The sequence below is a fragment of the Alnus glutinosa genome, chromosome 6 (assembly GCF_958979055.1).
Source record: "Alnus glutinosa chromosome 6, dhAlnGlut1.1, whole genome shotgun sequence".
Taxonomy (NCBI): Eukaryota; Viridiplantae; Streptophyta; class Magnoliopsida; order Fagales; family Betulaceae; genus Alnus; species Alnus glutinosa.
In genome coordinates this window covers 4226934-4238707 of record NC_084891.1, presented here as the reverse complement: position 1 = coordinate 4238707, position 11774 = coordinate 4226934, and the positions used below count along the sequence as shown (strand labels likewise).

Here is an 11774-nt window from a genome sequence, read left to right as displayed (position 1 = left end):
TCGCATTTCTGCTCGTAGAACTTAGGACTCCATTAGGTTATACTTGATATACAAAATGATGGAGTTCTCTCGTCAGAACCATTTTACTACATATTTAGTTGGAGAGTTTTGCTCAAGAAGAAGGAAAAGGAAAAGATAAGGACTGTGCTTCCTGCCTCCTCTGACCTCTTTAACCGCCTGCAGATTGGCTTGGGCTTCTCTTAATCAGTGAAAATGAGCGTCGAGTAGCATCAGCTTTCACCAATTTTTTTTTTTTTTTTTTATTTTATTTTATTATTTTTAAGTTGGTTCTCAAGTGACATGTCACAATTTTCTGATTTGATTTTGCCTTCGTTTAATATCCTTCGGCGGGTGATTGGTTATCCATTGTGCACTTTCATGATTACTTGATCTGTGACCTCTATACATTTGTGTTTGGTTAACATCTGGTTGCTTCTTGTTTATTCTAAGGTATTCTCCTTCTAGAGAGAGAACGTATGAAGTTTCTAGAGAGAGAGAGAGAGAGAGAAACCCGAGAGCTTCGTTCGCTAGGGGGAAGGCCTCACGTCTCCCATTTCTGGTGTTGGTATTTTCCTCCTAGCCTTTAGGGCAAGGGTGGTTTTTGTTCCCCCCTTGGTTTTTGCAGAGGTGGTGGTCTTGTCTCTAAACCGTTAGGCTGTTTGGAGTTTTTGATCCTTCTGATGCTTGAATCGGTAGAGGTTGTTGGGTTTTTCTTTTTCTCTAGTTTTCTTGTTGCAAGCAGTGATTTTCAGGTGGTGGCCTGTGATGAACGGTGGGTGTTAGTGGATTTCCGGTAGAGATATGTTCAAAGTCAGATCTTTTATCCTCGGCTGGCTTTTCTCTAACAAGAATTGTCCAGGTGTAGTAGCCGGCCTTTTCTGGTCTAGGTGGTCACTTAATGAGGCCGTGCGGTTCGTCTCTGGTCGCTGTGTGACCCGCACACGTAGGCGGTTTTAGATCTTTTGTTTTATGTGCATGTGGGCTACAACTGTTTTCTTCGGTCTCGGAAGGTGCCGATCTAAGCTTGTGAGGGTTGTCCATCGCTAAGGGGGTTCCCGGAGAAGGTGCGTGTTTTACACACGCCGACTCCGGTGGTCGTTTCTTTCCCGGTCCCTGTATGGTGGGTTTTCTGTTTGTTTTTTTGTTTGTATATTTTTGCTTGTGTTCACAGTCTACTGTTTGGTAGCTGCTGTAAGTCAGGTTTTTCCTGGTTTTGTGTGTAAAGATTCTTTATCACTAGTTCACTATGATGGCCTTCGGGCACTGTTTCTCGCCTTTGGGCGTTGTGATTGTATTTCGTACTCTTCTTCTTATATCGGTTTCTCTGGTTGTGTAATTCCTTTGTGGAGTATTTCTCATAAATGAAGAAGGCACTGTTTCAAAAAAAAAAAAAAAAAAAAATCTGGTTGCTTGTTTTAAAGCATTTCATCATGTCATTGGCATGAGCCATGAGGTATAATATCAGTCTCAGCTTGTATGTGAGACGGACCTGAAATTGACTACTATAGGTGAAAGAAAAACACGTAAGAACCTATTATTGTTCAGTAATGGTGAAATTTGTGTTCTCGTGTTAGATTTTGAGTCATGAAATATGGTATGAAATTATTTAAGTTAACATTAATCCGATTCATTCAATTAAATGAATCAAACTCTTAAACTTTAATCCATTAATTTTGTAGTGGATTCATGTTGAGTTCACGAATAATGTAAAAAATTGTTAACCGTAAATGTTACCTGTTATATATAATTCATGCGTATAAGATTATGTAAGTCAAACCTAATCCGTTTCATGTAATTAAATGAGTCAAATTTCTCAACTCTAATCCGTTAATTTCGCATTAGGTTATGTCGGGTTAGTAAAAAATTACTAACCTAAATGCTGCGTGTCGTGTTCGGATCGTTTCAAGTCATAGGTATAAGACTACACTAATTAAGCTCCTCTACTCCAATCCGTTAATTTTGTGTTGAATCTGTCGGGTTCGTAAATCATGTAAAAAAATGTTACCCTTAATTTTCAGTTCGGTTCATTCCCCGTCAAAAGTTATCCAAAGATCAAAAGAAGTTCAAACAAATGCGAATTTACTTTAAACAAATAGGCGATACAAAAATTATCCAGTGATAAATAGAATCCATTACCTGGACCATATTGCAATTATCCGCAAAACCAGAGAGGGATAACACAATAAACCCCTCCTGTGCTCATGGCAATTAAACATTCAAGCTTGAAATAGTAGAGACATAGTCTATAATTGGGTACAATTGAACATTCCGGCTTGAAATAGTAAAGACAGTCTATAACTGGGTACAATTAAACATTCAAGCTTGAAATAGTAGAGACATAGTCTATAATTGGGTACAATTATATTTATGAACCACTTCTCTTTGAGAAAAATATTCACTCAGGAAGCAGTGGCATGGCTGGTTCACCGTCATCCGCATAAGTGAGATGGAAACCCTTTTCAGTGTTCAAAACTCAGCCGGAGGCTTTAACCTAATCAGCCTTTTAATTCGATCTTTGTCTGTGTTCTCCAGGATCCCCTTCAAAATACAAGTATAATAGAATTTTCAAGATACATATAATCACCTTGTTTATGCAGAATTTAGGAAGAAAATAGGAGGATACAGGGGAAAACTCTATTCTCTACATGGCTAAACAAAAAAAAAATAGATGGATGATTTTAGACTAATAGATGGATAATGAGCGACGTTTAGAATAAAAGACCATTTTCATTTTACTGTTGGACGCTAATGCGATACACAGAAAAAGAGCAGCATTAATTAATCCAACCATGCCAAAGGAGGGGGAAAATAAATCGTACCGTCCAAACTATTTCATCAAGACACAAGCATATCTTTCCATATTTGTCAAGAAACACGCGTTCACTTGGAGGTTTTCCACATACATCCTTGATTGTTGAGGTTATCACAAAGATCACTTCAGCCACTACAGAGAAACCAAGAAATGAGTAAGGGTTAAATATGAAAGAAACAGAAACAAAAATTCAACTTAATTAAGCCATGTGGAGATTACAAAGAAGAGGTAGATGTTGCTTTAAATGGGAAAGCATTTTACTTGAAGCATTTGGATATCCAGTCTGAATCTGTTGCACCTATATGTATATCACATTTAAAGATGAGTCTGCTTTATCTTTTAACAGCATTTTCAGTAAATCTATCACCTGTTATTTTCAGGATCATTCAAGACTAGAAGAATATTTATCAGGTGACGTTAACTAAAATGCAGGCATAGCCTCCTCATTTTCTTTGCTAACGCGTCTGCTTTAAATGAAATGATTTTGTGCCTTCAAATGCCATGGAAAACAATAAGATAAATGAAACATTTCTGCAGGATTCCCATATTCAAAAAGTGACAATGTAAATCTTTTCGAACGGCTCTCAGCTCCCACCCTAAACAGGCTAAACTGCTAAGCCATTCATAAATCAGCATGGATGACAGATTCTGTCCATCCTTAAACTTCTTAAAAACTGGTTAGAGAAAGGGAGCCATGCACTTACATGCAAGTTCATCATACTCATCCTTGCCAACCACATAAACTGAGACATCTCCAAGCACCGTATAAACAATATAAACAGACCTGACAAAAGAATTACAAATGTCATACATAAGGATATTTGAACATAGTGATGGGTATTCTACATTTCTATCACCGACACTTAGCTCAAAAAAGAAAGAAAGAAAAGAACATAAAAGCAAAAGATAAAATATTCCCATTGATCTAGCAGTTAAAACGAAAAAAGTACCCGATAAGTTATTATGGGAAATAAATTATCCCTTACCAAGACATTCATTGTCAATCCCATTTTACTAGGAGGACGATAGTAGTCCGAAATGCAAATTACAGGCTAAAAGAGTTATGACATGTACATAAAACATCCTCTGCATATAGACCCAACTCTTCAAGAGCAATCTATGTTTCATGGAAAATCATCAGGCCATATCCATTCTTGTTAGTTGTTACCAAAAGAAAAATTCGAAAGAAAAAAAAAAAAAAAAAAAAAAAAAAAAAAAAAAAAAAACCAACTCTTTACTCCATCTCCTAGTTGATTAAAAGCTTGGAGAGAAATTTACATACTTGTGTGAAGCCACAAGGAGCTCTTCATTTTTTGCACCTTTGAGATTATCTGCTCCCAGTTTAACTAAAAAAGATCTCCAATGCAATCGTTCCTCCGCCGGAACTCCATGATATCTGCGACCAATGGTTGTAAGATCCACAACAGAAAACAACCAGGAAAATTCATTATTAATTTCCAATACATGCACACAATTTTAGATTTTTTGTTCTTCTAAATTCCATTCATTCACAGAATTTGTCAAAAACAAGATACCCACAAGAGTAAAAAAGCATGGTTACATCGGTTCATTGGACCAATTACGCCTTATGCACCATCCGATTCATAAATAGATGAGAATAAAGAGAGATCTTCTCCAAATTAGCCCTTCACATTATACCCAATGATTCAGTTCCGAAGGAACCTTCCTCTCAACAATCTCAAATGAATTTCAATTAACACTAACAAGTTCTATGCAATCAAAAAAAAAGAAAGAAAGAGAAAAAAGTAATTTGTAACAAATCAAAGTGTTCGACGAAATTACGCAAAGAACAAAAAGAGGGGCACACACATGGATCGAATTTAAGCGTCCTTCAAATAATACGATAATCCAAGTATGAGACTCAGTTCATAATTATGAAAAGAAATGGGTTGAGCTAAAGACGGTACCGTTCGACGAGAATGTTGCCCACGGAGTTGGAGATGAGCAACGCGAGCAACATTTCTGTTTCTGCTTCTTCAATCGGAGTCTGAGGGGGGATCCCGATCCAAAGCTTAAACGTGTGCGGGTCCGTTTGGCTACCGAGAGAACTATATTCCAGTTGTGGAGTAGAATAGTCCTACACCCATTGAAGATTTCTTTGGCTCAGAATCCGGTTGGCTCTATATTATTTAAAGTATTCTTGATGGATGGGGAATGATTTTTGGGAGAGGAAGACACCCTTTATGTTAAAATATTTGATTTTAATTAAAAAGATGTTTATGATGCGACATCATAGGCACATTTTTAATTAAAATCAAATATTTTATTTAAAAGAGGGTGATAGGGGACGGTAACCGTCCCCAATATATTATGCCTCATTCTTGATTGGGGACGTTTGGCTCGTAAAATAGGCCATTGAAATGAAATGTTTATTTTTATGAAATAGTTATTCTTTTTATTTGGTTTTACATATAATTCTTAAGAATAGCTATTTTCATAGAAATAATTACTTCATTTTATATATATATATAAAAAATACATACTCCTCTAAAAAAAAAAAAATGAGAAGAATAGGAGAAATAGACTATGTTTTCAAAAAAAAAAAAAAACCCACATTATTTTTAGGGATAACTTCACTTAAGAGTACCGAACTATCGATCTATTTGACTTAAAGGTACTGAACTTCAAAATGTTTCAAATTAAGGTATTCAATTTTTCAAACGTCTCAATTACAGGTACTCCGTTAGGATTTGTCGTTAAATTATGCCAAAATTCTCAAAATACTCATTATTTTTTTAGGAAAAAAAAAAAAAAGAAAAAAATTGCTAGGATTTAGGTGTTGTTCAGAATTTAACGGAATTTACAAAAATATCTGTGCCTGAATCTTTTTAATTTTTTTTTTTGAAAAATAAACACAAGGGTATTTAGAAAATTTTGGTAAGATTTAACGGCAAATCTTAACGGAGTATCTGTAATTGAGACATTTTGAAAATTGGATACCCTAGTTTAAGACGTTTTGAAGTTCAGTACCCTTAAATCAAATAGGGTAATAATTCGGTACCGTTAAGTGAAGTTACCTTTATTTTTAATTTTTTAAAACCCAAATAGCAAAATGGGGCCTTGGAGGTGGTTTTGGCCACCCCCATTTTGCTCTTTGAGGGTAGCTGAACCACCCCCTGTCCCTCTTTTTTTTTTTAAGTCATTTCTATATATGATTTTATCTTGTTTCAATTTTATTTATTATCCCTATAATCAATCGGCACATGGTCTTTGTCAGGATATTCCGAGGCAAAGACCTTCTTCGGTAAAACCATCGATATAAGGTCAGAAGCGCCCCAGTTGCAGAAGATATTTTATTTACCACTAAAAGTCTTTTTTTTTCTTTTTTTTTTAGAGTTTTTATTATTTTTAATTTTTAATTAAGCATAGGACACATGTCATCTCCTTAAAGGTGTTGACGTGGACTTTCATCAATTTTTGGACGGAAATTAAACGAATGTATTATTTCTATCTTTAACGATAAACAAAGTACTATTTACGATACAAAATAAAACACATAAGACAAAATAATTACGTATTCAACCCAATATTCAAGTCAAGACTCAAAACTCATAGGAGATTAGGAGTGACTTGACATTTTCTCATATTTTTATTACTATGCAAATAAATCCTAAATAAAAAAAAAAATGTCAAAAAAAAAAAAATCCTAAATAAAATACAATGTTAAATAGATCGGATAATTCTGACAACTTTTAAATAGGATAACTCCAGCAGCGACATTTGACTAACTCAAACTATGCTTCATAAATATATCCAAACAAAAAGATAACAGTAGAAGGGTTATTCTACCCAAACAGGATTGATTGAAATATATATATATATATATATATATATATATACATATATAAAAGAAAAAATGGGACGGCCACCAACTAATTTTAATGCCCAAAAAATGATAGCTCACGCACCCCAATAAGATCCATAATATTAAGGGTCCCGGTGAGCACAAAAAAAGTACAAAAAAAAAGTCCTTGCACATAAAAATATAAAGGTGCGTTTGAAATTGTGATTTCGTAGGTAACAAGTGCGATTTTAAACTAAATTGAAGAATATAAATTGTTTAAAAATTGCGTTTTTAAAAATTACGATTTAAAAGTAAAATGAAGCTTTTTTTAAAACGTAGAATTTTAAAGGTTAATTTACGATTTTAAACGGTAAACTGCGATTTTCTCAAAAGCTTAACTGCGTTTTTAAAACACTTTTTTCAAATCGCACATTTTAAAATCGTAATTTTAAATCGCGCTTTTTGAAATCGCAAACTCAAACAAATACTAAAGAGGGACCGGGAGTAATGAAGAATTAATTCATGAAATTAAGCATAATAATAATAATAATAATAATAATAATAATAATAATAATAATAATAAATCATAACTTCACAAAAGGGTATCGAATTATACTTCGTTTTGATATAAGAGTACTAAACTAACAAATGTCTCAAACTGATATATTCATATTTTCAAATGTCTTACTTAAGGGTACTCCATTAGGATATTAATCCTAATGGAGTATCCAAAATATTCCTATTTTTTTTAGGAAAAAAACAGAAAAAAAAAATGCTAAGATTTAGGTGTTGATCAGAATTTAATAGAATTTGTAAAAATACTCATGCCTAAATCTTAAAAAAAAATTATAATTTTTTTTAAAAAAAAAAAAATATATTGGAGTATTTTAAAAATTTTGACAGAATTTAACAGTAAATTTTAACAAAATACCTTTAAGTGAGACGTTTAGAATATAGATACTTCAATTTAATATATTTGTTAATTCAAAACCTTTTATCAAGTTATTCATAATAATAATAATAATAAAATTATCGTTTGTGAATTCTGATAGATAGGAACTTAGGAAGCAGCAACGAAAGAGTGAAGTGACTCCTTGATTCGTGGAGCATTGATGATATAACAACCAACTACTAAAAGTTGTGCCCTCTTTTAAGTCGATTGTTGTCTTTATGATCTTGCAGCCACACTTCCAGCAACAGTACTGTTTTCAGTCTTTGGTGATAGCAACAGCTCACATGGTCGATCAACTGTATTTGGATGAGAAAATGAGTCACTCCAAAATTTAACTAAATTTGAGAAGAAAAATCTACATTTTTTTAGTTTAGGTAAACTACTTTTTAAAAACATCAAACATTTAGTTCCCTAAATCTTTTCTTACTCCATTTAATGCTCCGTTTGTTTCGGCGTAAAATGATTTCTGAAAGATGATTTTGGCATTTCTCGGTGTTTGGTGGGGGCGAAAATAATAGTCAACCGAAAAATGATTTCTGTTTAACAAAAAATGCTTAGTAAATTTCGGAAAATGAAAAGCGTAAATCGTTTTCTGAAGACGCCAGACGTGGTCGATATATTTTAAACGATACAGTCGACCTTCACGTTCAAGCAGCGGACCACCATCGAAATATTACCAGTATCGGAATCCGACAACATCCGGTTAATGTCGCCGGAATTTGGCGACGGAATCCGGCCACCTTTGCCGGAATCTTGCCAGACCGGCCGGATCTGGCCAGAAAGGCCGTATTCCGGCCATCTGGCCGGATCTGGCCAGAGAGCCGGATTCCGGCGAAACTGCCGGAATCCGAACACTTTCGCTGGAATCCGGCTATCCCAGATTCCGACGAAACTATCCGGATTTCGGCCTTTATCTCGAATTCTTGCTATATTAGCCGGAATCAGGTAAAAATGGTCAGAATCTTGTCGGTCAGTGACCGAATCTTGTCATCGATGATTTTTATATTATTTTATATTAATATTTATATGTTTTGAATAAAAATTAATTTTTATAGGTTAAAATGATTGAATGAAAATATGAAAAATATTTGTGATTTTCTGTACGCGCCAAACACCGAAAAATGCTTTCGACGAAAAATATTTTCTAGAAAAATAACTTCCCTGAAACCAGTTTACGACGGAAACTATTTTACGTCGAAACAAACGGAGCATAAATATTCTTTTATGAGTCAGGAATGCAAACGTTATCTCTCGATCTCTTGAGCTTAATAGGTTTGGGATCTTGACCGCCAATTCTAATTATCTTTCTCGGCCTGGATGTGTGATGAAGGGGAGGGACTTACACTTTTTGGTTCTTGATATTTGGAGAGGGAGCTTGGCAAATGTTAAGATAGAGAAAGAGATGAGGGCTTGATATGTGACCATTTTTTTTAAGAGTTTTTATTTTTTAGAAAGTATTGTTTGTTTATATATATATATATATATGCAAAAAATGTATGAATGCTTGTGTTCACATATATACTAATGAACATTACTGATAGATATTCAGAACACTAACAAATATCAGTCTTCCTTTAGGGTAAGAGAAAATTAGTCCTAGTGTAATTAGGTAGGATAAACTTCAGTCTCTGTTTAGGATAGGAGAAGCCCTTCATTTATTCTTCTGCTTAAATAATGTAACCTAACCCCATCTTTTATAGGGGGATTCTTATAGCTAAAGAAAAAAAATATATATATAGAGCTTATTAAGCCAAATAATAAAGACTAAATAGGGTAAGAAAATAAATAAACAACTAATTATTAGATTTGCGAAGCCCATCATTCACCTCTCACTCAAGCGGGACCTTGTCCTCAAGGGCTAAAAAAAATTCGGCCATCGATAATTTCATGAATTGTGTTAAGGGCTTAACCATCGATCAAAAATCTCTAAAATTGTTGGATATTGATTTGATTAAACCTTTAATCTTAATGTTCGTAACATTCCACCACGCTTCCGACTATGAACATACATAATATTAAGATATTTTAATCTAGCCTATAAGTTATCTCTTTCATGACTTAAATCCATAATGCGACGTCTGCTCTGATACCAATCGTTAATGATCTACCCATTGATGTTCATGCTTTGAGGCATAAAGGATGGCCAACTTTGAACAACAATTTAGCAAGGAAATAATCACATTAATTACTTCTTCTTTTATTTAAATTAAATCATGTGTTATCGTATCACTAACAACTATATATAGACAGGATTTTCACAAGTTTTTCTTCTCTTTTTGACAAAACGAAAATACACATTTTTATATCAACAAAAGTAGGTACAATATAGATACATCATACATCTTTCTTTCACTAAGAAACTAAAGCTAACAGTTTGGGAAAGAAAAGAAAAGCAAAAAAAGATGAGATATGCCTCCTCTACAATTACTCCTCCAATAACAGCTGCAATTATGAATACTGTTCACCACGTGACAGCAGTCTGTTGCTCATAATTAACCACCATTAGTACTACGTACGTACCTAATTAATGCTTTGTGGCCTCATCAACACATAATTCGGCTGAATTAAGTCCAGCTGAGGAGGCATTTTGTGACTGGAAACTGCAGAAAAAGTATTACAAGAGCGATTTCTATTTCAAGGATCACCATCGATCTCCTTAAATTCTAAGAAAATTTTAGATTCTAAAATTACGGAATTTTATTTCTTCGAACAGCTTGAAAAATGTCGTTTACTGAAAATATGGCATGTTATTGAAGCAAGTAAAAAGAATTTTCTTTTTAAAAAGCTTCTTCTTTTCTTTTACAAAAACATTTTTTCTTCATAAAAAAAAAAAAAAAGAAAAAAGAAGAAGAAGAAGGTTTTGACTCAGAACTTTTTTAAAACGTAAAGAGTAAAAAGATGATGAAAATAAGTGGCATTTTTCGAGCTGAATTGTGTAATTTTAGAACCTACAATATTTTGGAATTTGAGGAGATACTTAACCCAATTTCAAGGACTCAGAGTAAGAGAGAAGGAGCGTTCCCATTTGCTTCATGAAGATTACTTGTAGGAGTAGGATAGTTCCAGTTAAGCAATTCTTCAATCATCTGCATTGCAATGCTGTCCTCTTCATCCATCCCACTTCCAGCCTCATGAATCTCAACCCTTGGACATGACAAACCGACATCCTCCAAAGTCTGTACACTCTGCTTCTTCCCAAGCTCAATTTTCATCACCCAATTGGACCCCGACTGCGCTCCGGCACGCTTTTGCCAAACTCCGATGTGGGAGTTGTCGGCGTCGAGCCTTAAGCAAGTGAGCGACGGGTATTGGTCTTTGCAACACTTTCGAAGCTTGGTGCTAAGAAGCTCCGACAGAGCCTTGGGAGACAACGGGGATTGATCATGATCACGTGGCTTTAATGTGTCTTCCTTCGACGTGGGAAAGTTGGTCTTCGCGTTCTGGCCGTTCATCAGTATGGATGCCTGGTCGTATGCCCGCGCCGCAGCCTCTGCTGTCTCGAATGTGCCTAGCCACACCCTTCTCTTCCTGTAAGGATGAGTTGGACAAGACATTGTGAGATATATATGAAACCAAACACATGCATGAGAGATATCTTATGTATTTAACATGAGTGGGTGAACTTACAGCAATGGATGGCGAATTTCTGACACCCAGGAGCCCCACTGGCGTTGCCTGACTCCTCTAAACTTCTTTGATTGTACCATATTATTCCAGAGAAGAGAGAGAGAGAGAGAGAGATGGTTAGAGAAAGTTGCAGAGATTATAAAGTTTGGTTTGATCAGGGATGAGTTGTCAAGGATGCAAGTTGTCGGTGGATTGGTCGGAAAGCTGAGGACTTGAAGTAAGGAGTACTACTTGGTGCAATAAAAGTTTCAACTGCACCACTATGATAAACCAGAGGTTCTTAACAACTGGAATAAATGAACCTTCCGATCCATCATAAAGCTAGCAGAAATAACTTTTTATTATTTAGCAAATATATCTTTATTTTTGTTAAATTTGTATCCACATGTTGAATGAATATGCCTTTAAAACTCTCCAAGCAAAGCATAAGTGACATCTCACCCATCGCTTGGAACCGGATACGAGAATATGAATCTATTTTATACGTATATTCTCACATTTCTTAAAACAATACTTTTTAAAACTGTGATAGTTATGAACCTATCAGAACTCTACAGTTAAGTGTACTTCTGTGAGAG

The 11774-nt window shown here is 34.7% G+C and overlaps 2 protein-coding genes across 2 annotated transcripts; both read right to left on the bottom strand.

Annotated features, from left to right (window-relative positions):
- Positions 1-2062: 2062 nt before the first annotated feature.
- LOC133870171 (uncharacterized) lies at positions 2063-4899 on the bottom strand. Its single transcript, XM_062307232.1, has 5 exons — positions 4741-4899; positions 4095-4208; positions 3517-3596; positions 2820-2944; positions 2063-2538 (listed from the first exon to the last, which is right to left on the bottom strand). The coding sequence occupies exons 1-5, from the start codon at positions 4791-4793 to the stop codon at positions 2467-2469; spliced, it is 444 nt and encodes a 147-aa protein (XP_062163216.1). The 5' UTR covers positions 4794-4899; the 3' UTR covers positions 2063-2466.
- A 4931-nt stretch (positions 4900-9830) lies between these two features.
- LOC133871386 (ethylene-responsive transcription factor SHINE 2-like) lies at positions 9831-11493 on the bottom strand. Its single transcript, XM_062308833.1, has 2 exons — positions 11197-11493; positions 9831-11097 (listed from the first exon to the last, which is right to left on the bottom strand). Exons 1-2 carry the CDS (start codon positions 11274-11276, stop codon positions 10566-10568), a joined length of 612 nt encoding a protein of 203 aa, XP_062164817.1. The 5' UTR covers positions 11277-11493; the 3' UTR covers positions 9831-10565.
- Between the last annotated feature and the right edge of the window lie 281 nt (positions 11494-11774).